At 40.8% G+C, this 27,641-nt stretch overlaps 1 protein-coding gene and 1 long non-coding RNA gene across 4 annotated transcripts in view; one reads left to right on the top strand and one right to left on the bottom strand.

Annotated features, from left to right (window-relative positions):
- The window catches only part of FMN1 (formin 1), a 156,558-nt gene that overhangs the window by 10,123 nt on the left and 118,794 nt on the right, over positions 1-27,641 (top strand). For 2 of the 3 annotated variants that reach the window (XM_082239372.1, XM_082239370.1), the window contains exon 2: positions 8,447-10,418. In XM_082239372.1, coding sequence (XP_082095498.1) covers positions 8,567-10,418 — 1,852 coding nt within the window. In that variant the 5' untranslated portion in view covers positions 8,447-8,566. Of the gene's footprint in view, positions 1-7,891; positions 10,419-27,641 lie in introns of those variants that run through there. The other variant, XM_082239371.1, reaches the window with a different exon arrangement.
- LOC309542642 overlaps positions 24,804-27,641 on the bottom strand; it is a 33,145-nt gene continuing 30,307 nt past the window's right edge. Inside the window, exon 5 of the long non-coding RNA XR_014224331.1 lies at positions 24,804-26,273. This is a non-coding gene — a long non-coding RNA (uncharacterized lncRNA). The remainder of the gene's footprint in view (positions 26,274-27,641) is intronic.

Here is a 27,641-nt window from a genome sequence, read left to right as displayed (position 1 = left end):
CTTGGAGGAGGGGGGGGGAGAACCCTTCTCTTAAATAGCTATTCCGTGTCAGACCTCTGTATCCCGAGGCTATTGGCGTTTCCTTCTGCCTGCAATTATTTTTTTATTATTATTATTTTCCCTTTGGACTTTGAGATCAGCTGAATCTTTCCCATGCTTTTGGGCCTGCAGTTTAGAGTAGGTAGATGTATTTTGCTGTAATATCTTTTATAATATCAAGCCTTGGGTTATTGAGTTTTGTTTTGCTTTGAGAAAAGCTTTCTGTTTTGCTTAAATAGAGCAGATGTGATGCTATACACAGTGAAGGGTGTGTTATTCATCTAATGCAGCCCTTCACCAATCTGGTGCTCTCCCAAGCATTTGGGAATAAATCTCAATGACATTTTAAATAAGCACTTAGGCATTTAGAAATAGCCATTTCTAAATACCCCCATTTTGAAGAACTGCTAGGCGGTTTGAAAGTCTCTTCTGCCTAGTCTTTCAGTAAGGTATGACCAGAAAAGCACTTTTTATTATAAGGGCATGTCTGTTTGGCATTACTGTTTTGACCAAGATCTTCTAACATAGATACTGTCAGACTCATAGAATCATAGAATTGTAGGGTTGGAAGGGACCCGGAGGGTCATACAGTCCAACCCCCTGCAATACAGGAATCTCAACTAAAGCATCCATGACAGATGGTCATCTCCAGATATTAGAAGGTCAAATGCCACTGGAATCAGATATGATGGGGCTTGAGCCATAAGCCCTCCTGATCAGAAATTATGTTTCAGCTGAGAGTCTTGTACACAGGGAATATATACAGAAAGAACAGTGTTTTTTTCAAAGTATGGAAGATGATTGCACCAATCTCAAACATTGTAATTTAAACAGCAAGCAGCTGAACTGAGCAGTGGCTTCAGATAACTAACTTAAAAGAGATTCTGCGGAATGAACAGGCACTAAAAAGCTAAACAAGTTTTGCTAATTTAAACATGCACCATTGGGTCATGACCTCAGGGTCAATACAATTAATTGTATTAGCAAAGACTGTGGCATCATGCATAAGGCTAGCCATAGATTACTAGATGGTATCCTTGTGAAAAGCAACATGCAAACAGCCAATGCATAATTGATCCTTAACAAACAAGAAACTTTGTAACCAAAAATGGAGTTAAAGGGGGGAAATGCAGGTTACTGTTGACTTCATTGAAACAACTTAATCTCAGTAGTATTTGTAAGAATTTGGCACAGTAATGTTGTTGCTTTTCCAAAATACTTTAGTGTAGGTTTTATGCCAGTTGTTTACCATGTGGTATGATTGCTAACCTTTTGCCAAAAATTTGAGTATTTAATGCATTCCTTCTATTGAAATGTTACTGTTTCATCTTTATATACAGTGGTACCTCAGGTTAAGTACTTAATTCGTTTCGGAGGTCCGTTCTTAACCTGAAACTGTCCTTAACCTGGGGCCTCCCACTGCCACCGCACCGCCACGCCGCCAGAGCACGATTTCTGTTCTCATCCTGAAGCAAAGTTCTTAACCCAAAGTACTATTTAGGTTAGTGGAGTCTGTAACCTTAAGCGTATGTAACCTGAAGCATATGTAACCTGAGGTACCACAGTAGTCATCATGGTATGCCATAAAGGAAGATGAGAAACTGATTTTTATCCAAAGATTTGTCTTAAAGTATTTGAACAGTTTTTTTATAGTCTGCATGTGAAACGTATTACTGTTTTTCCAGCTAGAAAATACTGGCCTTTTAATACTATGAATAAAAACCTAACTACAGTGGTACCCCGGGTTACATACGCTTCAGGTTACAGACTCCGCTAACCCAGAAATAGTACCTCAGGTTAAGAACTTGCTTCAGGATGAGAACAGAAATCGCACAGCGGCGGCGCAGTGGCAGCAGGAGGCCCCATTAGCTAAAGTGGTACCTCAGGTTAAGAACAGTTTCAGGTTAAGAACGGACCTCCAGAACGAATTAAGTTCTTAACCAGAAGTACCACTGTACTTTTTCAATGCTTTTCATGGTCCTCTGCTTCATTTTGCTTCTGTTTTCAAAAACTATCACTGCCTGTACTTGAGACGCTACACAGATTCATTGTGGCTTATCTTGGTGATCTCCAACCTTATGTTCTGAGTCATCCCTTTGACGCTTTATATGAGCTGGGCAAGGTTCACAAATCAACTTGTCTGCTTTGCTGCTCATGGTGGAAGTATATATCATTTTGCATGCATAGAGCTCCGTTTTGATCTCTGATAGAGGTTGCCAAGTTTTATTTCTTCTTCCTTGAACAGTTCTGCTCTAATAATTTAAACTCTGAATCCTTTGATGTAAGCTTAGACCAGCAGTTGGCTGGGAAGAGAGTGAATGAGAACAACGTAATATTATCCAAAAGCCTGACACCCACTCCCCCCAAAACCACATTTAAAAAGTAACATCTGACCAGAGCCATAATGATTCTGGTCAAAAGAAAGGAAAAGTGATAGAACAGCATTTCCTCTCAAATGCCAGCATTTCTTCTCTTTTACCCATTTTTTATCTCCAAAGCACTGGTGTTGACCTATAAAGCCTACAATAGCCAAACACTAAAGTAGGACCACCAAACCGTGGTCCCAAACTAGTGGTTCACTAGTTTCATTCCGGTGGTTTGTGTCACGTCTGTGAATAACACATATAGTTTAAATTCTATGAAATTAAATTGCAATACAATAAAATGCAATGTTGGAAATAAAAGAAGAAATAAAAATGCAGTTAAAAAATCATATAGCATTTAGCACAATGGCCACATCAGACAGAAGAATATTAGTAAGTGGTCCACTAAGACCTTAAGGAATTTTCAAGTGGTTTATGTGTGTGGAGGGGGAAGTTTGGGAACTACTGAGCTAAAAATTTTGAAGGCTTGCTTATGATGCTCTGCTCTGGACCTCCCCACTTATGGAACCTAGGTAAGTAGTTATCAGGGTGACACCCAGTCTATGGAAAAACCTCCTTGAAGAAAAATGCTTGGCACCTCTTCTGTTTTTATTTTTGGCAAATTGTTTTATTTTGCATGTCAGCTTGAAGCCTGTTTCATACTTGTTAGTTATTTTGATGCTGTCTTGTTTTCTCTACTGTGGGAAGGTGGTTTATAAATATTTTTAAATAAAGAGAGGATAATAATAGGTGTCTCCAGATAAGATATCTTTTCCCAGCATCATTAGAGCTTTAATGCGTAATTAAATAAATTTCAAGTAAGTTTGTGTAAGAGAGTGGACAAACATAATAGGTTGGATCCAGACTTCAAAAAACAAAAACCCAATCATTTAAATCAAGTGGACAAGAGAGCCTAAATAAAACTACATTGGTATAATTTTTGAAATTTGATCAAATTGATTAAAACAAAACACAGTATGGTCAGGGGAACTGCCCCTTCCATACCCACACAGCTGTGTCTCCCTCAGTAGTGTGGGTGGAAAATAGTGGAATGTACATAAACACACACACAAACACACACAAAGCCCTATAACCCTTGAAGTGTGGGAAAGCAATTGTAATTCTGTATGTAGTTTATAGTGGAAGAGCACTGAATGACAGCTTCTAGTTCTACCCCATCTGGAAGCACATCAGTATTTTGGGGAGGGCAAAAGGAATAAATTGTGCTATGTACCTTGAAATAGATTTGGGGTCTGGGTGCTGTATCATATAACAAGAAGATAATTGATTTTGTAAGGAATTTTCTTCAGTTGCAGTATTAGACTCTAGGAAAATAACATGCTTGATTGCCTTATCGGTTTCCACAAGAATTTCTAGCCCTGATTGGTTGTTCTGCCTAAGCAACAAGAATTAGCCACATGACATATTATTGTCCTTCACGGGTTACCGGTAAGTATTGAGAAGAATTGTTTTTCTGTATGCTTCCATATTATAGACCGTGAAATCATCTTGAGAACGTGTGATTTGGTCAAGCTTATACACAGGCTCATCATTCAGCACAAGATGGCCCTTATAAATAACACTTACATTTTTATTACACTTCTTTTAATTTTGGACATTGTCCGACTCCAGTGGCATTGCATGTGGCTAGACTTTAAGCTGTATTGAAGATTATGCAGCCTAAGTAGTTAGCACAGAGCTCCTCCTGTGGCATTTCCGGAGCTCTTTGACTCCTACTCCCATGAGCCCCAGCCAGCGGTCAGGGATGATGGGATCTGTGGTCAAAGAACACTTGTAGAGCCACAGGCTATCTGTTGGCCAGATTGTATGAGGTACTGCATCAGTTAAATAGGGTGTGCTGCTAAATTCCTGTCACTTTCATGTAAAAACTGGGCAGTTGTAAAAAACAGAGACACATCTAGATAATTTTGTATATGAAAGAAAAGAAAAGGTGTTTTCCAGGGAACTAGCAGTACTGACAATTATGGAAATGGGAAACCATGATCTTTTTGCATCACATTTGTCAAAATCCTATTGAGATGTATGATCTTGTCAGATGTTTCATAAGTACTGTACAGGGTAAAAGCAATTGCCTGTTGCTTTTGCTGTTGCTTGAGAAAGAAAGAGCATATTGAACAGTGTACGCCAAAATGACCTGGAACTGGAATTGAACATATTATGCATGTAGCATGGTTAAATTAAATTAGAAGGAGCCATAATGTAATCACTGTGTCCCTAGCTTCCGCAGTCCTGCTAGTACACACTCATCTATCATACTCTTATCAATAATACAGTATGTCAAACTAGATATGAAAGCAAAAAACAGGCAATAAATGTTTTGGTTGAAATCCACATTTAGAAACAAATGTTTTCTGTGCTAAATAATATAAAACTGATCTTAAAAGCTTTGTAAATCATGCCAATTTCCAATTTATATACAAAGGTACCTCGGATTAAGAACTTAATTTGTTCTGGAGGTCCGTTCTTAACCTGAAACTGTTCTTAACCTGAAGCACCACTTTAGCTAATGGGGCCTCCTGCTGCCACTGCGCCGCTGGAGCCCGATTTCTGTTCTCATCCTGAAGCAAAGTTCTTAACCTGAGGTACTATTTCTGGGTTAGTGGAGTCTGTAACCTTAAGCGTCTGTAACTTGAAGCATATGTAATCCGAGGTACCACTGTATTTTAAGCTCTTTCTTCTTCTTCTTCTTCTTCTTCTTCTTCTTCTTCTTCTTCTTCTCCTCCTCCTCCTCCTCCTCCTCCTTCTTCTTCTATTTGGTTTTATGCAAAGATCTCACTGGGTGGTCTTTGGTAACCTACTTTAAAAATATAGTATCCCCTCAGTTTGTGGACTGTGATATTAATATGGATGAATAACATTGAGCACTTAGGAGAAATGCTATTTATATATGCACAGAGGCACTTCCTCTCCCTCCCCTCTCTATACCTCCCCCCCCCCAAATCTGCCCTAGAGAGTTGGAGGAATAATCTAGAACAGATTTGGGAGAGCACAGGGAGAGGAAGTCCTCCTATACAGGCAGAAGTCCTTACGCTGATAATAGGTTTGTGGAAATGTAGAGATGAAAGCAACCAACAAGGTGAGAGATTGGCTCCATTATTATCAGATAATGGAGGTTTATAAATTGGACAGGAAAATTGTCTTCCAGGTGGAAAAGTCAAAATTAGAAACAGAGTTGTTGGAATCCAAAACTAAGAATTTCTCAAAGATGTATAACTTGCTGTTGAAATGGAATACGCAGGATGAAACAGTCAAATCAGCTATGATTAAGTGGGCACAAGATATTGGTCATAACATTATGTTTGCTGACTGGGAACAGTTTGGACCACCGGTATGAAATTTACGGCATGTAATACCTTAAAAGAAAATATTATGAAAATGATTTATAGGTGGTACATGACCCCAGTCAAGCTTGCAAAAATCTACCACTTGCCTGATAACAAATGTTGGAAATGTAAAGAGATTGAAGGTACCTTCTTTCACCTTTGGTGGACGTGCCCAAAGATCAAGGCTTTCTGGGAAATGATATATAATGAAATGAAAAAGGTATTTAAATATACCTTTCTTAAGAAACCAGAGGCCTTTCTCCTGGGCATGGCCGGCCAATTGGTGTCAAAGAAAGACAGAACTTTTTTTATGTATGCTACAACAGCAGCAAGAATACTCATCGCAAAGTATTGGAAGACACAAGATCTACCCACCTTGGAAGAATGGCAGATGAAGGTGATAGACTATATGGGACTGGCAGAAATGACCGGCAGAATCCAAGACCAGGGAAAAGAGACGGCGGAAGAAGATTGGAAGAAATTTAAGAACTATCTTAAGAAACATTGTAAAATTAATGAATGTTAGAATGATGCTGGTTTAGAAATTAAGTGGATTACAGTTGTAAGGATTAAGTTAAAAGAAAAGAAAGGTTAAAAATTAGATAAATTTAAGGGTGAGGATTTGCTGAATTAAAATTTGAAATTGGAATGCAGAAAGGGGAGGTATGAGGAGGTTGGAGAAGTAAGTTATAAGAAAATAAGGGTTTGAAATTATACTTGTTCTTTTTTTGTGTGGGTGTTTGTTTATATTGTTGTGTTTGTCTGTATAATTTGTGAAACTTTAATAAATATTTTATTTAAAAAAAGAGATGAAAGCAACCGCAAGGGCCATTTAGTCCAACCCCCTGCAATGGGACAACTTTGTTGGACAGAACTCTGTATTAGGAAAGTTCCATATAAAGTGCTCTTCTTGAGCACAAAGCAGAGACACCCAGTGCTTGACTTCTCAGAATAACATTCGCTAGGGCTTCGTTCACATGGCAGTTTGTTCTATTTTTTTCTGACATTTCCCTAGCTGGTAATTTCTTCATTAAAATTGAGGTTTCATATGAGTAAAAACCACTTGTAGAAAACTAATGGAATACAGCACATTTCTAATGCACATTTTCCAAAAAAATCAATTTTCAGTCCCTTTAACAGATCATGGGAGTAAAGTGATGAAATTTGGGGCAGTATACCAGTACAGTGGTACCTTGGGTTACAGACGCTTTGGGTTACAGATGCTTCAGGTTACAGAGTCCGCTAACCCATAAATAGTACCTTGGGTTAAGAACTTTGCTTCAGGATGAGAACAGAAATCACATGGCGGCGGGAGGTCCCATTTGTTAAAGTGGTACCTCAGGTTAAGAACAGTTTCAGGTTAAGAACGGACCTCCAGAATGAATTAAGTTCTTAACCAGAGGTGCCACTGTATACAGTTCTTTCCTGCTGTTTTCATGGGGTTAGTGGTGACGTTGTCCAGTGATGATATTGTGTCACAGGAGAATGCGGGTGGTGCTGTGGTCTAAACCACTGAGCCTGTTGGGCTTGCCAATCGGAAGTTCAAATCCATATGACGGGGTGAGCTCCTGTTGCTCTGTCCCAGCTCCTGCCAACCTAGCAGTTTGAAAGGATGCCAGTGCAAGTAGATAAACAAATACTGCTGCGGTGGGAAGGTAAACGGTGTTTCCGTGCGCTCTGGTTTCCATCACGGTGTTCTGTTGCACCAGAAGCGGTTTAGTCATGCTGGCCACATGACCTGGAAAGCTGTCTGTAGACAAATGCTGGCTCCCTCTGCCTGAAGCAAGATGAGCATCACCACCCCGTAGTCACCTTTGACTGAACCATCCATGGATCCTTTACCTATCGTGTCACAGCACACCCATTAGGGTAAATAAAATTTAGCATAGCATGGGTCTATATCAGCCCCAAACCCACTGTTCCATAACACAGCAGGTCCTGCGGTATGAAAGGAACGTTAGAAAATTGGATGGAAGCTCTAGCATTATAATCAGCAAATCTAACACATCTGAATGCACTCTTAGGTGCAACACTCAACTTTAAATCAATTGTTAACGCAATATCTCATTATATCAAAAATGATAATTGAATTACATGCAAATTGAAATTGTTTTATTTACTTTTATTAATTTATTTGGATGTGTTTTATTTCATACTAATATTTACACCAGCATTTGAACTTTCAATAGTGTAATCTAGTATTTTAGAGTGTTTACTGGTTCAGTATGTAGGAACATTTTGTCAAATCTTGCTCAGTATTATCTACTTTGGCTTGCAGCAGCTTGCAAGGATTTCAAACAGAAGTCTTTCTGACCACAATCTGGAGGTGTCACAATCTGAAACTGGGACCTTCTAAATGCAGAGATACCACTGAACTATAGTCCTATTACAGTACAAATACAAAGTTATGTTGGGAGAAATCTTTTCAACCATATTCCATTGGCCAAGCAGTTTGTTAATGTTTAGCAGATCAATAAGAAAATAGTAACATAGTTCAGAAACACGCTAAAAGTTTGAAGTACGGTATGTGTTTTTTCTAGCAATGTGACCAATAACTCATATGCGTCACAATTATTGTGACAGGCTGGTATTTTGGATTATATTTTGAAGGAGATTAGATACTTGTTTTCATTCTGTTTTTAAAAAAATTCTGGGGAGGATAACATCTTTCTGACAAGCTTTTCTTCTTCTTTTTAACAGGAAATGTTACTGTAGAAGATTAGTCAGATGCCTCCTCTACTTTCCTTGCATCACATGGTGTGTCATGCAAGGTTAGGAATACTGACCTCATAATTTAAATTAAATAATTAGACAAACACAATGGAAGGCACTTATACTGTCCTCCAGTTGCACAGACCCATTATGGAGCTTTGCTACGTCAGCTTCTATCTCCCAAAGGGGAAAGTCAGAGGGTTCACATACAAGGGCTGTGTAACTCTGGACAAGTCCAGTAAACATTTTCATCGCTGCTATCGAGTGAGCGAAGGCTCGGAGGCAGTAGGATCGAGAGGGCAGACCTGTGAAAACATTGGAGACATCTTCTTCAAGCAAACAACTACTAAGGATATTCTCACTGAGTTGTATAAACTGAATGCTGAGAAGGAGAGGCTGTTGGCCACTCTCCTTAGTTCAAGCCACATTCTAGGTGTTAAAATGGGGAACCAGGAGGGGAAGCTGCAAGACATTTCTGAAAGCCTGAAATACAGCCATGATGGCAGACAGGGTTTCAAGGATCAACAAGAGTCTCTTTCGGGATCTATGGAGAAGAGGTCCACTCCAAAAAACAAAAAAACTAGGAGATTCAGCAAACGGAGAGAGAGCATTGAGGACTTCATAAACAAGAAAATGAAAAGGAAGACACCTGGCGCTTTGGAGCCAGCAGCATTAAACAGCAAAGCAATGTTGTTGGGAAATGATAAATTTCTTTCTGCCAAATATTCCAGCTCATTTGCATGTTCTCGTCAGGAGAAGGTGGAAGACAAAGATGATTTGTCATCAGATGTGAATAAACTAGCAGAAGGATCAAGGAGAGAGTGGTATTTGCTTGAGAACAGCCGGGCTTTGGGGTCTGATACAGATCTCTCTGTTTCTTTCTCTGAGTACGACAATGATGTGTTTGGACACTGTTTTGCACATAGCCATAGTCTGCTAGATGATGTAGAGGACACCCTTAAAGGGATCCAGGTGCAGCAGAGCAGCCCGTCGCGGACCTCTTTCCAGGGAACGTCAACCAATGAATCTGAGGCTTTTGAGAAGACCTCAGCCTCTGAAATGGTGCACGGTTATGAGCGTATTGCAGGAAACTGCAAAAGCAAGCCTCACGTTGGAGTGGTCTCAAAAGCGGAAGTCTCTGAATGCTACCTGCAGAACGTTGGACGCGCCTCTGGGGAATACTGCGAAGTACCTTATGCCTCAAGTGAGGGGAGCAAAGAATCCGTCGGTTCTGGTTTCGCCACTGTAAAACAGGAGAAAGAGCAGAAAGGCTATATTCCACAACATAAAGGAGAACAAGACCATGTTATTGACGACTCATGTAGTCTAGCGGGAGTCGTCAATAAAACCTTACTGAAAGTTACACAGTATGACAGATTAGATGAAACGGCAGAATGGAAGCGATTACAGGCTGTTACAAGAGCAGACAGAAGCCCAGCAGACTTGGTATATGAAAAAAGAGCTACGGTACCCCAGGAGGACAAAAAGCATTTGTCTTTACACCTGCCAATAAATCTGAATCCCGATACTTGCCAGGCAAGGACCATCATTAAACAGGAAGATAAAAGGCCACTGTCTCCGTCCTTAGTAGCAATTAGCAATGTTTTTAATAATTCCTATCCACTGTCCAATACATACAAACAGATGTCGCCTCTTCCTTCTCCTTTATCCTCAAGTCTGCCTAGCCCACAGCTACACCACAGAATACTTCCATTGCCCATGCTTGACACTGAAGAAGAGTCTGGCACTAGTGATGATTGCCGTTCAAGACATTCCACTACAAGTTTCTCATTGGGCAAAGATTTTGAAGCACAGTTGCAACTCAGGTTTTCTGAATTTGGACATCCCGGACTTTCTGTGAAACAACCAGGGCTACATCAAGTTGCCAGTGAGGACGACTTTGAAAAAAGCACCCTTCAAGAAAAAAACCGTGTTCAACTACAGCACAAACTGCACCCAGGTTAGTCATATTTAAAATATTTTAAAATGCCAAGAATAAGCCAAAAATCATTGGGAATTTCTGTTGTGTAAGTCCTATTGAAATTTATGAGACCCGCAAAGGACAAGCTGTTGGAGTGTATATCTATATAGAAATGCACGTAATGTGTGAACGTTTAGTAGATTCGTTAGATTAACCTTGTAAATTTGCTGTTGCTTGTTTTTATTTCCACTAGTGAATTGACCAGTCATGTTTTTACATTTTCACAATAACCTTTTTTCTTCAAGCCTTCAAATATAGGCAAAATATGCCAAAGACTTTTCTTGATTCTTGTATATTTAACAAACAAATTAACAAAAACACTTGCTTTATCGTGTTTCAAATACAATCTGCCATACAGCACTTTTTAAAATGCATAATGGAATCACAAAACTAAAATAATACTGTGTCTGCATAACACGGCACATTCACTTGTTTTTCTATACTGTTTTCATTTTATTTTTAAAGCTTTCAAAATTTATTTTAAAATGTATATTCTCCTACTTACCTACAAGTGGCAGTCGGAGCAGTTTCCCCCTGAGCTACTTCTGAAAACATAGCAACAATTTTGGTCAAGAGACCTTAATTTTCAGGTTTTGCAACTGTGCATGCTTCATGGAGAAATATGTACACATCCATATGATGTTATTTTTCTGAACACACATCTTTAACACCACAGTCCTATGTGTCTACTCAGAAGTAAGTCCAATGGGGCATACTTTTAGATAAGTATGGTATGTATCAGATTGCAGCACTAAGCTAAAACGCTATACATACTTACTTGATAAAAGTTACTTCTGAGTAGACATCTATAGGACCGTCCTGTAAGATATGTTTATAGTAATAAAGACAAAATAACAAGTCAAAGTCTTCAATGGAATTCTGCCCACAATGAACTGATATCTCAAAATCTGGTGCCTAAATTAAATTTAACTATGCATTCTAAATATAGGCTTTGCGGATGTAGTTAAATGTGTTGTTGCTACAGATTTTTTTATTATAATCTCTTGTTACTATCAGCAATAGCTGTCCAATGTATTTTGTTTAGATGTTTTGCATTCATTGTTGAATAAGGTATGACAAAATACATTTTTTCACATGCAAAAGACAGAAATCCTAAAAATACCTAAAATGTCAGTCAGTTTATTTCTTAAAATTGTCTTGCATTTTGCATCATCTTTCCTCTGTGAAATGTTAATTCTAAAATTGGTGCTGGTACATACAGAGTTTCCCTTTTAATAATTTAATTAATGTTTTTGAAGTACATTAAGGTTAAAATAGTTCCCAAATTCACAGCAGATAATTTCTCCTATTTACAAAACAGGGATATTTATGAACTAAAACAAATGTGTTTCAAAGAATTTAATGCAGTTCCACGGCTGAAAAGCCTTCTGTAGTTTTAACTGGAGTCACAAGGCAAGTCTGGTGAGTCAGATGCTTGTATTCTGATGAATGAACTTTCCTGAATAATTACTGTCACTTTCATTGCTGCAGACAAGCCCCAGGACTGCTTAAAATCAATATAGCAATCAGAAATTGGAAAGATTGCATAGAAATAAATAGTAGGATAATGGCAGTAACAATTTGGGATGTTGCTATATCTTCTCATTTTCTTTTCCAGTGAAGCCCTCCTTAACAGAAATGAGTTGGCATGTTAATTACACTTTGAATTGAAAGTATCTCTCTGATCAGTGTACGTGATAATGTTTTACTGCTGGGTATCTGCAGTAATAGCTGGAATGCCAGGCATGCAAGTTCTGTTTAAATCAGTGCGGGGCTTACCTCTCAGTAAACTTGGTTCGAATTGGGTTGTGGGCTATTGTTGTGCTCAACCTCCCTATCTAAGCACTGTGTTCTTTTAAGGTAAGCTACTCAGGTGTGCACAGTGAAGGAAGAAGGGGCAGGTATTGTTTCCTTAGATCCTAGTGTAGTGCTATACCCCAGGTAGACTATTCATAGTAGTCCTTTTGACCTAGTCTGAGTCTTTCTCTTGGCAACTGCACAATAGGCCTTCCAAAAGCATCATAATCTTGCTCCAGATATTTGTTTGCTGTATTTTTACCATGCTTTTCTATAAACTATAACCATAGTGACTTATAAAACAGGGGTGGGGAACTTCAAGTGTGGCCCTCCAGGGCTTTCTATCTGGCCCTTTGAGAGTCTGCTCAGTGCACACCCCCACCCCCACTCTAAGCCATATATCCTCATCTCACACCATGTCCCCCCCCCCATTGAGTGCTTTTGCCTGGTTGTTGCATATCCTTGAACTGTGATAATAACTCTTCCTTCACTGGATAGAGAAATGTGTGTGTGGGTGTGTAGAACCTTCTGACCTGGAACACTGCCTACATTGTTGTTGTTTGTTGTTGTTGTTTAGTCGTTTAGTTGTGTCCGACTCTTCGTGACCCCATGGACCAGAGCACGCCAGGCACTCCTGTCTTCCACTGCCTCCCGCAGTTTGGTCAAACTCATGCTGGTAGCTTCGAGAACACTGTCCAACCATCTCGTCCTCTGTCGTCCCCTTCTCCTTGTGCCCTCAATCGTTCCCAAACAACCTACGGTACTTTACAAAGCTAAAAATAACACTCATTGTTCCGTCTATTTTTTTCCTCTGGCCTTCAACCACTACTGACATGTGCCCCCGGAAGGTTGTTCATGAGGAAATGTGGCCTTCAGGCTGACAAAAGGTTCCCCACACCTGTAACAAAACCATAAAGAATTGTTTAAAAACATAGTAAAATTTAAATGGCAACAGTCGTTGGATGATGTCATACCCTCCAACATGATGCAGCCCAAATCTGGGACACCATCTTCTGGGTCCGAAATCCTGCATGAGTCATGTGACCCATGAGATTGCGGACCCAGAAAAAGTACTTTTTCGGGGCCAGAACTCAGCCCGAAATTGTGTGATCGCAAGGCACCCAAAAAGGCTGCTGTGCTCTCACAGGAAAAAACAGGATGTCCTGGCTTTTCTAGGGCAGTTGATGGGTATCAAATGTTGCTACCTGTCAGCCAGTCTTGTTGCAGCATGTCTTCCTGCTCCCCTCCCAATCTGCCTGATGCCCCATCCCAGCAGTAGCCAACCTTGTGCTCCCCAGAAGTCTCATCATTCCTGACCACTGGCCATATTGGCTGGGGCTTTCGGGAGTTGGCTGCCCTTCCCTATCCAGTTTCTTGCATAACTAACTGCCTGCTATTGTACAGCCGTTTGCTCATTCTAGCATGCATGCACAACGCAACCTTTGGACAGACCTTTTGGCTCAGAATCTGTTCTGCATTTCCCCCTGCCCCTGGACTGACCTTCTTTGTCATTTCCCACCCCCACCCCCGCTGTTTGTGCTCCATCCTGCCAAGATTGGCACATTGACTTCCCATGCGCTTGGCTGCCTATGGCCCAGTCCTGATGGCTGTGTACAGAAGAACAAAGTCTGGCCTGTAGAATAGCCATTGCTTTTTACAGTCTTCGCAAAAGACAGGAAATTATTTCTGCAGGAAGCATCGATTTTTCAGTGATCAAAGTTGTATTTGAGAAAGTTGTACTTGAGGGGAAAAATATCGCTCAAGGCTATACCCCATTGCTACAACACTACCTGAGTCCAGCAAAGACTCTAGCCGCCTCTCCCGCCGCAACTAGCTGCTGGAACAAGAAATTGGATCTTTGATCTAAAAAGAAACAAGCAAGCTTAATAAGAGGAATTCAGTCGGAAAGTCTTGTGATGTGCCCTTAAGTAAAAAAAAAACCAGTTTACAAAACAGAGGAACCTTTTACAGGCCCTCTGAAAAAAAAGACAGCTGATCTGTTGTTTGTTGATGTGTTCTCATTATGATACTGTGAAAAAGCGTCTCCGGTTATAGTTTTTGAACAGGACACTCTTAAGCAACATTGGTAGTGTTGTTTCTTTGTAAATGTGGCTTCCTCCTCAAAGCCGATCACTGAAGGGTAGCAAAGTGAATTAAACTGGAATGAAAACCCAGACGCAGCTTAATGTTTCATGGTTGTCATAGATGAACAATTCAGTATTCTGTGGGACAAAAGAGCAGTACCAATTTCCTGTTTGTACCACCATGATACAGTGTTAAAAAGGGTTTTGTTCTTTTAAAAAACCTCCCTTATCAATACATGAAGGGATTTCTAAGAAAGCTTGCAGGTCCTAAATGTGTATTAAAGGGAGATAAACGTTTAATAATAATAATAATAATAATAATAATAATAATAATAATATTGCAGGCAGAATTCAGAATTGGCATCTGAAGAATAATTCCCCCACCCCCAATCTGACATGTTCTAAAATGATGTACATTAGCTGAGCCTATTCAGAATTGAGCTAAAGGAAGTCTTCCTGATTTTATTTAGCAACTCAGTCAGCTGGGCGGTGTACAAATAATTGATGATGATGTTGTGAGAATTATAAGGTCTAAGATATAAAATAAATGTTCATAAATGTACCAGGCAGAAACATACATTTCAAAGTGTTGGTGATGACCTTTAAAGCCCTAAACAGCCTTGGTCCTGTATACCTGAAGGAGCGTCTCCACCCCCATCATCCAGCCCGGACACTGAGGTCCAGCTCCGAGGGCCTTCTGGCGGTTCCCTCACTGCGAGAAGTGGGGTTACAGGGAACCAGGCAAAGGGCTTTCTCAGTAGTGGCGCCTGCCCTGTGGAACGCCCTCCCCTCAGATGTCAAGGAAATAAACAAATATTTTACTTTTAAAAGACAACTGTTTAGGGAAGTTTTTAATATTCGGTTGAAAGCCACCCAGAGTGGCTGGGAAAGCCAGCCAGATGGGTGGGATATAAATAATAAATTATTATTATTATATGGGCCACATGCCTGAAGGGCAGTCCTGAAGCCATTTTGACTCTCCCAAATTGACTTCGAATGTTTCTCTCAAAGGAGGAAGGAAATGGGAAACCCTCCCCATGGTCTATTTGCTCACAAATCCTGTCTTAAGGGCATATCTGTGTATGAATATGGTGAGCCTGCAACCTGGATTCAGGAACTGAGTATTTACCATCACAAAAGACTGGCCAGGATACTCAGGTAAAAGCAATCAGTGACCATTATCAGGTATCCTGCCAGACAAGATTCTGCTGTAGACCACACCTTCTGTGATGTATGTATGATGTATTGGGGGGGGGGTCTTGAGCTACAGGGTGGCAATTTCAAAAATCTATATAAGGGCTTGCACCACCATTGTTCTGTGTTCCTGCTCCCTCCTGCGTGGGGGCGGTGTGTGAGAGCACCCTGTTGCAACAGTTTAATAAAGATCAGGCTTACTAGCTGCTTTGTTTCTCAATATTCTCTGGTTGGCCTCTGTTATTTTCTCCTACCGATAGAGAACCTACATAAGGACTGTATATGGGCTCTTGGGTACCCCAAAAGGGAAAAGGAGCAGTTTTTTCTTATAACGATGATGATGCCAGGATCAAGCCATGGTTCAGTGATAATCTGAACCAGAGTTAAATGGCTGGTGAATCCTTCTTAACTAACAGAACATCTGTCAATGGAAAAGGGAAAGAGGTATTTTTTTACTTGTGTCCCCTTGTATCTTCCCTTCCCCGAATTTTTTGCTCCAGATTGCTGGGCAACCCTCTAGGGTACATGGGGTGTGTGCGCTTCGGGGAGGAGGAATTGCCCAAAATTGCCTTTCATTAGCACAGTGACACCCATTAGGTTCCACCCATATTCATGAAACTGGCAAAGGATTACATCCATTCAAAATATTTGCACGGAGGTATCAGAGAAGCTACTTTTACAACCACTAAAGTGTAATATGTATGCCTAATAATAATATACTGGTTTTAACTGGCTTTACTTTGAATAATAAGATGTGAGAATTACACTGAAAAGTAATTTAAATCCGTGAGCTAAAGCCACTAAATCTAGTTAACTTTTGAACTTAAGGAGTCAATAGACTGTGTAAGGATTTTCTGGAAAATGACTTTAAATGTCTTTGTTCTTTTGTGGCACTTCTCTCCTTATCCTCAAGAGAAAGTGTGATGAAGTGCAACTAATTAGACACTTTTGATGGAAGCAAAATGTATAGTTCAGAATATTAAGTTACTTTTGACATCACCTAAGAAAAAATAAGTGACTATAAGTCAATGTTTAACCAAGGGGAGAGAAAATCGATTTTAATAGACACCAAGCGGTTTGCATGGTTCTCACATTGCATTGAGTGTATAGAGAGAAAATAGTTAAAGCAGCCTTCAATATTTTGATAACCTGTATGGATATCAGATTGTTTTCAGTGTTCCTGTAAGTGATGTTAGGGTACTAATTTTGTTCATCCATTGGAATTTACTATTAAAGACATTCATAAGAAAATCATAACTTGTGTTTTATCTTTAGTACAAAAGCCGAGATGACAGAAGTTGTCTCGCTGGTGTTAATAGGTACCTTGCTTCAATCTTGGTACTTTGTGTCAGGGACAGATTATTTTATGGAATGAACACTTGATCTGGTAATGATCTTTATTTCTTGTTAGCGCATGAACTTTCAAATGTGACAGTTATGCCTCCCTGAGTAATGTAGTATAATTGCACTGCACAGTCAAAATGAACCAAATGACAAAAATATTTAAAGAGATCTGAGCTGGCTGCTTTTTAAGGGCAAGTTGGGGTCTAGAGTGTTGTTTAGTTATGCCAGAATTGACTATTGCCAGTAAAAAAAGGAAGCGGAGAGTTACACAATACTTTCTTCTCCTAAATGACTCCCTTCTCCTCCTCCTTTGCAGTTTAAAGGATGGATAAAAGTGAAATGTTGTGATTCTTCTTGGCAGAAAACACCCACTGAAAGCTCCTGTGCCAAACACAATTCCTGGGGTGGGGTGCTCTCTGACCCCAGAGTGTGATTCCTGCAACTGTCAAAACTAAAATGTGTGTGAATCAGCTCTAATACAAAAAGTACTTATGCAGGTATCCATTTCTGTGTCCAATTACATGGACTACAAAATTATTATTATTATTTATATATATTTTTATTAGTTTTTTTAAAATTATCGTTTTCAACAGTAATTAAACATACTTTTACCTCTTATTCAAATTTTTGACTTCCATCAATCCTGTCTGAAAATTTTCCAGTCTAATCTCTCAGTATGCATTTCTTATCTTCCCTATTACATTTCAAACTCATAACCAATATCTCGATCTTTTTCTACTTTGTAACACTTCGTATATTTCTCCTTACAAAACTTCTTGTAGTCCTACTAGCGTAATTTGTTAATTACAGTTGCTCTTCAAATAATTCATATACTTCTTCCAATCTTCTGTAAATCTCCGGTCCCACAGGTTTCATATCCTTCCTGTCATTTTGTCCAATTCTGCATAGTCCATTAATTTCGTCTGCCATTCCTCTTTCATCGGAATTTCTGAACTACAAAATTATTTTACACCTGTAGTAGGGGAGGGAAAGTGCAGCTCCAGGGCTTTTTGCAGAGCAGGAGCAGTGATGAAATCTGCCAGAGTGCCAGGATAACCTTGTTCAGGCAAGAGAATAAAATGATAATGAGGTTTCTCTAACTTTGTCACAGATTGACACAGAGGAAGTAGTTAGAGAAGGAGGAAAAAATATAATGGCGCAGTGGTTGGTTGCGTCTTTCCTTTTTTATCTTTGATGGGATTAATACCTCATACTAGCAGTTTTAAGCAGCAACTTCTTTGCAATATCATTTGCATTTCAAATTAAAAGATTATATTTCAACAGGCTAAAAGTATTTGTTGAAAGCGTGGTATGTTTTACAAGTCGAACCTATGCAGTCAGAAGTCAGCATATTGTTGCAGTCATAAGGGCTAAAAACACAGCTTTTTTTTTTTAAAAAAAGAGGCTGTGAATTCCTACTTTGTAGCTTATTCTGTGGTTTTCCTAATATAATCACTGCATGCATCCAGCTCTGCCTGTGATCACTGACCTAGAGTGGGAGCTTGAAATGCCAACTTTCCTGCGACAATTGAGATGGCCCTGTGAATATATGAAATGTAAGGTGCTTAAGTTTGAATCCTAGATGCCAGGCTTCTTCTGCTTCTACCTGTGATGCGGGTTTTCTTTTGTTTTGTTCAGGTGCAGTTGCCTTATATAGGTGCAGTAATAATACCTATAAAGATGCGGCTAAGCTTCCCCCCACAAATAAATTCCTATAAAGGGAGAAACATCAAAAAAGGTCTATGTGTTCAGAGATTTGTTCAAGACTCTTGAGGGCAGAGAATAATTTTCTTGGCAGGAGGCCATGGTTACCTTGCCAGTTAATCCATCTGGAAATTGTTAGCCTTCTGATCTTCTCCAAAAGCTGGAACTGTCTCCCACACTTTGTAATTAGCAATGTGTGTTGCTCTTTATTTTTCCAGCTTCTACTTTTTTCTTTTTTTAATGGAAAAATTGGCCACAAGTAGGTGGTGTTATAACATTTTTGAGATTGTGATATGTTTTATTTGGTAAATATATTTAATATGTTTAGAGTTGGAATAGCCTTAGGTTACTGTACTCATTTGTTAAAGGCAACAAACATATGTTACTTGCAGCACAACAGAAAACCAGCAGCTGATTGGATAAACAAGGAAGGAACGCAGGAAGCTGCCTTATATGAAGTCAGACCATTGGTTCATCCGGCTCAGTTCTGTTTGCACAGGGAGCATGCAAAGACAAGCTCTGGCAGATTGAGCAGACTAGACCATGGGTAGGCAAACTAAGGCCCGGGGGCCGGATCCGCCCCAATCGCCTTCTAAATCTGGCCCGCGGACGGACCGGCAATCAGTGTGTTTTTACATGAGTAGAATGTGTGCTTTTATCTAAAATGCATCTCTGGGTTATTTGTGGGGCATAGGAATTCATTTGTTCCCCCCCAAAAAAATATAGTCTGGCCCCCCCACAAGGTCTGAGGGACAGTGGACCGGCCCCCTGCTGAAAAAGTTTGCTGACCCCTGGACTAGACCAGTAGTGGGCCAGGGGTCAAGACGGCAGTTTCGGCATGTGTTGTAGAGGGATGTGAGGGGCAGATGGGGCCCGTCAAGCTTGGAAAGTAGCCCTTCTAGAAGAAGGAAAATTCTGATCCTAAACCTCTGCTGCCTTGCGGGATATCTTTGGGGGAAGAAAAGGCTAAGGAGTAAGCCCTGCAGAAATCCAGAGTGGAGTTCCTAAGATGGTTAAATGGTGCCTTGTGAGCCGGTGTGGTGTAGTGGTTAAGAGTGGTAGACTCGTAATCTGGTGAACCGGATTCGTGTCTCTGCTCTTCCACATGCAGCTGCTGGGTGACCTTGGGCCAGTCACACTTCTTTGAAGTCTCTTAGCCCCACTCACCTCACAGAGTGTTTGTTGTGGGGGAGGAAGGGAAAGGAGAATGTTAGCCGCTTTGAGACTCCTTCGGGTAGTGATAAAGTGGGATATCAAATCCAAACTCCTCCTCCTCGCATCTCTTGCGGCCAAGCTGGTGCCAAATGTATTTCTCTGCTTTCCTTTGGACCACATCAGCGAGGACAAAAGGGTTTTTTTTGTCTTGTGGGCAGCCCTGGACCTCCATACACACCGCACAGGCTTGTGCCCCAGTGAGGTCACCTCATTGCCGCTAATGCAGCAGTTTGACTTCACCCCCGGAAGTGAACTCCATTGTCTCTTGAGACAGATGGATGCCAACATGCAGAAACATAGATCAGGATCCATTTTGGTTTCTCTCTGTTTCTCATTATTCCGCATTTCAATTCTCTCCATTTCCACATTAGCTTGTGATTTTTAAAAAACAAAAACAAAACTCTATAAACAAAATTTCTACAACTTTGCTTACTACACCCATTCTTGTAGAACGTCATCACCCAAAATAAATCCATAATGGTTAATACTTTCAGCATTATTGGATCCTGGGACAATGTACTAGAGCTTTACCTGACTTTATTAGGCTGTCACGGAGGACTGGAGAGCTATTTTAATATATGTACCTATTTGAGACCAAAGGTTAGGAAACAATAGCTATAAAGGTTTGGGTGTTGGCTTGGCTTGGGATTTTAAGGTCACTGTGTTGCAGCAGTGATTCAGTACCCAGTCCAAAATCAGAGCACAGCGAAGGCAGTGTGCAGATGTGGACAGCCTTAATAATAATAATACTTTATTTTAATCAAGTTAGTTAGACCCCTTTGAAGAGAGATGAGCTCTTTTTCGAACTGTTTTCTTTCAAAAGAAGGAGGACAGCTGAAAGCGTGTTTACAGTGGAGAAAGAATCGTTCCAGTTTGCGAAGGAAAGACATGTGTTTCTGTGGCATCGTAAAGAATTCGGGATTCCACAAAGGTAACGTTATGCTAGTATGTAAGCAGAGCTTGCTGAAGGTCATTGAAAGAGCTGGCTTGCTAACCTTTAGATATAACAAGTGTTCCGATTTCTAGTGCATCAAATAGTGAGAAAGAAGAGGTATCTATAGAAGCAGGTCAGGTTGTGGGGAATGGTGGTAATCCAGATTATGGTGTTTTATAAACTGGTGGTGTTTAAGCATTGTGAGCTTTATATCTTTTCTGCTTTGAGGTTGCTGCTCACCCATCATACTGCGCTCTCGAGCTCTTTCCACCCTGGAGGTTTTGGTGGAGAGTTACCATATCTCCCCATAGCTAGTGGTGAACTGCTGCAATTCAGGAAAAGGGGCTTGCGAAGATACAGCACCTGTGCTACTTCCTTTAGCAAAATAGTTTCCCAGGTTCAGGAACAAGGGAAGGATAAAGATCTATGTCGGGAACAAGGGCGGAGGGTGGGGTGGGGGGGTTAAATCAACCTGAGAGGTTGAAAAGGTAATTAAAAGCTGTCATGGGGGAGAAACGGGCCTTCTCTGAATCACGCTGGGCAGAGGCCATTCAGTAGAGCATGAGACTCTTAATCCCAGGGTTGTGGGTTCGAGCCCCACTGTCTTCCTCAACCTTGGTCTTTCAGATGTTTTTGGCCTACAACTCCCATGATCCCTAGCTAGCAGGACCAGTGGCCAGGAATGCTGGGAATTGTAGTCTCAAAAAACATCTGGAGGGCCGAGGTTGAGGAAGCCTGGTGTAGAAGATTCCTGTATTTCAGGGGTTGGACTAGATGTCCCTCATGGCCTCTTCCAACTCTACAATTCTGTGATTCTATGATGTAGATCTTCACTTTACACATTTTTCTCCTCTGGTGGGAGGGTGGCATTTTGTGGTTCGCCTCGGGTACCAAAATGTCTTGCCCTGGCCCTGATCAGAAAGAATCTACTGGCACAATGCATTTTCTGAAACAGATATTCAGCTGTACAGTATATATTAAAGCACTTTGCAATGAGGGCAAATTAAGGTCAGATCTTCACTGATCTATCCTGGGACTTTTTGGAAATTTAAAGTGTAGCAAACTGGATAAAAGTGCAATGGAAAGGAAGGAATTCTAAAATTAGCTATAAAATTAACCTTCCTTTTAATTTGGGGAAGTGTATCTGGATGTGAGCATATTTCAGAGGATAGCTTGTTTTCGTATCGTAGCTTATTTCCAGGTTAGCTGCCTGCTGTTTAAATATTGCATTGAGTTAGCCTGTGTATTTGCACAGTCATTACACGATACACTTTTGTTTTACTGATGCTTCATTATTGGCTTTGTTTTTCGTAAGGAGCTCCTAGGTGAACCTCTGTAGCTGGTACAGGTGAAACAGGTTTTGCATGGGCTTTTTGTTTTAAATCAGGAAATATATATATTTTTAAAGCTGTGTTGATTCAAAGGCTTCAATTTCATTCTTATTAACAAATGGAATGCTAATTTCCAGGTCAAGTCCCATTATGGCTTTAGCCCAGCCTTTGCCAAGCTGGTTCTCTTCAGATGTGTTGGATGCTTAACTCAAGCCAATGGTCAGGTATTCTGGGAGTTGTCAATAACATTTGGAGACCACCAGGTCGGCCATCATTTATTCGTGTGTTTAAATTTATGCCCTGCTTTATTAGGAAAAAACCTCAAAGGGGTTTACAAAAAAAGATAAAACAATAAAATTATCATTGGAAGATTTACAGCCACAATTAAAAACATATAGAAAGTTAAAACCACAATGGAATAGACTAAAACAAATTAAAAGTCATACAGACTTTCTAAATATCTGGGTAGGCTTGTATAAATAAAAGTGTATTCAGCAGGCACAAACAAAAATTACAGTGTCGGTGCTGCCACACTAAACAATCAAGTATTATGTGGCACCTGTAAAAGTGCTGATTCTGCTGATCAAAGCGGTCGAGTGGACACATATGAGGTCTGGTGATCTCATAGGTGAACTGGTTCCAAGTTGTTAAGGGCTTTGTATATTAACAGGAACACCTTGATAGATGCCACCTTCCTGTTTTTTCTTGCAGAAGGATAGTGGCCATTTTGCACTAAAATCCACACACACACCCACCCCGAGAAAGCACTTTTGGGGGCATAGTGCCCAAAAACATATTTTGGGGTGGCACGTGAGATCATGCCCCCCCCCAGCTTTTACAGTGGAGGAAACACAGCACGAAATCACGAGAGATCATGGCACCCAAAATGGCCGCCACCCTCTCAAGAAAAAAACCAGGATGCCTCAGTTTTTCCAGGACACTCCCTGGATCCAGAGATGTATGAGAACTACTAACTGTGGAATCATTAACATCATGGAATCACTAACATCATTGCTGGTCATACAAATATAAATAATGTAGTTCAAATGGCACACAGATGAGATGGGATGGGGGAGTCAAGAATAAGACTCCTGAGAAGCCTTTACTGCAGAGGTTGCCAACATTTCAAGATCCATTTGGATCTTTGAGTGAGCGCTACCCTACAGTCACTGGTCACTTCTCTCCCTCCTCTTCCCAGATCAGTGTCACCTTCCCACAAGCCACAAAACTAGAGAAATTCTTCCAACCTTCTCCTTCTCCTTCAGCTGTATGTGCTTTTCTTCTAACCTTCTAATTTAGCTGTATGTGCTTTTCAAGGAAGAAAAAAGGAATGCCACCTTCTGATGAAGGGGGTAGTAAGTGCTGGGGCTGGTGACTCGGAGGCTTTATGGCAACAGGGGAGAACTTTGAGGGTGCTGCTGCTGCACCCATGGGTGCCACATTTGCAAACCTTGCTTCTCCTGAGACTGGGAAAGTGTAGCCCACAGAGGCAGGATGAAGCTGGTGAAAGGAAAACCGAGAGAGAGGAAAAAGCAAGGGGAAGAACGTGTCAAGGAGGGCAGACCGGATAATTGGTAGCATTTGTGGTAGAGACAGATTGTCCCCGCATTGTCAGAAGGCAAGCCTGTAAGTTTGGCCAGGAAAAAATGATTGGATACCTTCATGAAAGTAATTTTAATGGATGGAATAATCTGTTTTTTATTTTTTTAAAGCTCCACAATTTTGTCTTCTTAAATTTTATCCATACTAAAAATAGTTGGAAAATATTATGCAACTTTGCTGACACATGCCCAGACCAAAACCAATGGAAAATCAATTTAGCCCGGTGAGTAAAAGTATGGAAAATCTGTGCAACAAAACATCATAAATTAGAATGAAAATTTGAACTACATCCAGATTTAACAATGTTATTCTTTAGTTTCTCTTATCTGGTACTTATGATTTGTAGAATTAAATAAATATCAGCATCTTATTGCTGACTCTGTTTTTAGAGGTTTTCAAAACTTACCTGGCAAGGGGCTTAAAAGTAATCCCTTTTAGATCCCTTTTGATTTCTATACAAAAGAGTTGGGCTGCAATCCTGTGTACACAGTTACCAAAGAGCAACCCCCATCAAAGATACTTGGGCTTTCTTCTGAGTAGAAATTAACAGGGTTTTTTCTTCACAACACCTGCTAAACTCTTATTTAATGTCCCTTGTTGGAACCGACTTCAGGTATTCTTTGCTTAGCACGGTATCATTTTCTGTTGGGCACCCTGCTCATGAATAGCATTTGGTATTTTAAACTACCAAGCATTTAAAACGGAGCTGATTTCATGGCAAATAGTTTAATAGATAAGGACTCGCACCAGATCTGACCCACAGACTTAAGATAAAAGCATTCAGAACACGCACAGTGACATTTCTGGGGAAGAGTGAGGCAGGATCTGTGATAGCTACTTCTTCAGAACATTCACAACATCAAAACTATATCCAGCTCATGAAAGGAGGGGCAAAACACAAGGGAGGTGGGGAGAGCAATATCTATACTGTGTATCATCTTCCCATTGGTGTCAACGGCAGGGGAATTACAGTGGTACCTCAGTTTTTGAACGACTCTGTAGTTGAACATTTCAGAACTTGAACGCTGAAAACCCAGAAGTAAACACCTCGGTTTTGGAAGAAGTCGAACAGGATACACGGTTTCCATTTTGAGTTTTCCATATTGAGGCTTCCGCTTCCAGTTTTCGAATGTTTCGGAACTCGAATGGACTTCTGGAACGAGAACCGAGGTACCACTGTACTTGTGTCATGTCCTGGTTTAGATGTCTGCCATGCCTGTACACCCTCCCACCAGGGAAGAAGGGGTGGATGAATATCTCCACCAGAAACAAGGGAATAAAGATCTACATTGGGAACTAAGAGGGAGGAATGGGTCAGCTCTGAATCATGCTGGGCAGGTCCAGAGTCCAGGAGACCCCAAAGGGCAGACTCCATCATCTCTTCCCCAGGGGTGGGTGGAAACCAGCAGTGCCTCCTATTCTCTGAGAGGCCACGGCAGAAGCAGCATTGGGGTAAGGGGCTGCTGAGCTGGAAGCAGATCTGGTCTCCAAGGAGCACATGGCAGTGGCAACGGGCAATGCATTATTTGGAGGCATAATAATAATAATAATAATAATAATAATAATAATAATAATAATTTTTATTTATACCCTGCCCTTCCTGGTTCAGAAAACCAGGCTCAGGGTGGCTAACAACAAATTTAAAACACTTAATTGATGCAACAACAAAAACTGCATAAAATACAGTATAAAACGTGAATAACAATAAATTCAGAATTCAAAAATCAATTTAGAGGGGAAATCCATCCAATAAACATTAGATGATCACCAGGGCTAGCTGGCTAAATTAGTCCTATTTGGGCCAGCCAGGAGACCAGGGGAGAATTAGCTGTGGGATCCCAGAGCGGGTAATCTTCATAAAAAGGGGAGGGGAAGGGAAGGAAGGGGAATAAAAGATCAGGCTAAGTTCAAATTGAAAGCCAGGCGGAATAGCTGTGTCTTACAGGTCCTGCGGAAGGAAGTTAAATCCTGCAGGGCCCTGATCTCATGGGACAGAGTCTGACTTCCTTAGGGCCCGGGACCTCTAAACTATGATTATTCATGGACCTTAAGGTCCTCTGCGGGGCATATCAGGAAGCGTTCTCTTAAATACGAGGACCCTAAGCCACAAAGGGCCCCTGTGGATTGTCACCTTGCCTCATGGGTGGGCTGACCGTGGATATTAGGTATTGGCAGTTCTCCTCTTGTGGTGCCCACAACTCCGGCCCATTTTTAGGTGTCTGTGGATGGAACTCCACCTGCAGAAACTTTCCCAGGCATTTACACAGATGTGTTCAGTTAAGGCAGTATTTCTCCACTTCCGGTGGCATTGGGAGTCTTCTGTCTCATCCTAATGTCAGCGCCCCCCCTCCCCCCAGTTGATGAACCAAAGACAGTTGAATTGCACTCTTCAATGCTATGACCTTTTTGTTAATAAATACTGTTGCACACAACAACAGCATGCCTTAATTCCTCTAGCTGAGGAAATGTCGCAGTGATTCTGGAAAACCAAGCATTAGATTACTTTAAACCAGATGCATAATTCATTTGGGCTACTTCTGACGGAGCCTTTTTGCGTGTGTGAATGATGATGTGCTTTGCCTTCCTCTGGCAGTAAAACTTGACACATCTGTCCTCCAGAAGATTTCATCTGAAAAGGCAAAAAAATAAAATAACAAACAAACAAACAAACAAACAAACAAACAAACAAGAAGATTCTGCTGCTGTCCTTGTTTAGTCCTTTAAAAGGGTTTTGCTAACAATGTCTCTTCCACGTGACAGTGGCTGGGTTGGGAAGCAGCAGCCGGGGCCTGTGGAATATATTCCAAGTTGAGGTCATCCTAAAGGACAAACCATGCCACACATTCCCAATAACATGACACAGGAAATCTGTGATTGATCTAACTTCTTGTTTTGTTTTTTTACTGAAGTGTAGTGTGGGGAGGGCAACTTTTTACTGGGAAATGATGCTGGGAGTAAGGTAATACACTATGTCCACCTACCACTACCAAATACATTGTCTGTATCTTCCTCACCTGACCCCCTGTGGATGCATTCTTCTTCTTCTTCTTCTTCTTCTTCTTCTTCTTCTTCTTCTCACCACTAGTAGTAGTAGTAGTAGTAATACTACTACTACTAGTAGTATTAGTATCAGTAGTATAGTAGTAGTATAGTAGTATACTGCCCTGTACTTGCAGATCCACACTAACCTGCACTGCAATGTGTAGTGTGGCCCTAAGCTGAAATATGCGGTTGAAATATCTTCACTGAGCAGAATTATGGTCCTTTGCTAAATGAACAACTGCATGGTTCTTATTGGAAAATCTGTTTTTATCAACATTTTTTATTATTATAGTGTCTTCTTAAAATATTGGGCATGACCCAACTGTATTTACTTATCTGTTAGTAAGCCCCATTGAGCACATACTTGCTTTTGAGTAAACATGCATAAGATGGTGCTGCAAGCTTTCAATAGGAAACTTAAAATAGCCTTTCATAAAATCATGGAGACCTAAAAGCACTTAAGTATGCCAGGATCATAACCACAGTTTTATAACAGTTATAGGTAAAGGTACCCCTGCCCGTTCGGGCCAGTCTTGCCGGACTCCAGGTTGTGCGCCCATCTCACTCTATAGGCTGGGAGCCAGCGCTGTCCGCAGACACTTCCGGGTCACGTGGCCAGCGTGACAAGCTGCATCTGGCGAGCCAGCACAGCACACGGAAACGCCGTTTACCTTCCTGCTAGCAAGCGGTCCCTATTTATCTACTTGCACCCGGGGGTGCTTTCGAACTGCTAGGTTTGCAGGCGCTGGGACCGAGCAGCGGGAGCGCACCCCGCCGCGGGATTCGAACCGCCGACCTGACGATCGGCGCTGAGGTTTTACCCACAGCACCACCAGCGTCCCATAACTGTTATAGATGGTGCCTAATATAGTATGGTTATATGCTATGAGATAATGCTGTTGATTTTGATCACCTCTTTCCATGTGAAAAATATTTCACAAAATGGGTTGTGCTT

This window comes from Podarcis vaucheri, assembly GCF_965113315.1.
Source record: "Podarcis vaucheri genome assembly, chromosome: 1".
Lineage (NCBI taxonomy): Eukaryota > Metazoa > Chordata > Lepidosauria > Squamata > Lacertidae > Podarcis > Podarcis vaucheri.
Note: the sequence above shows the minus strand (reverse complement) of the source record. Positions and strands in the feature narration are given on the sequence as shown.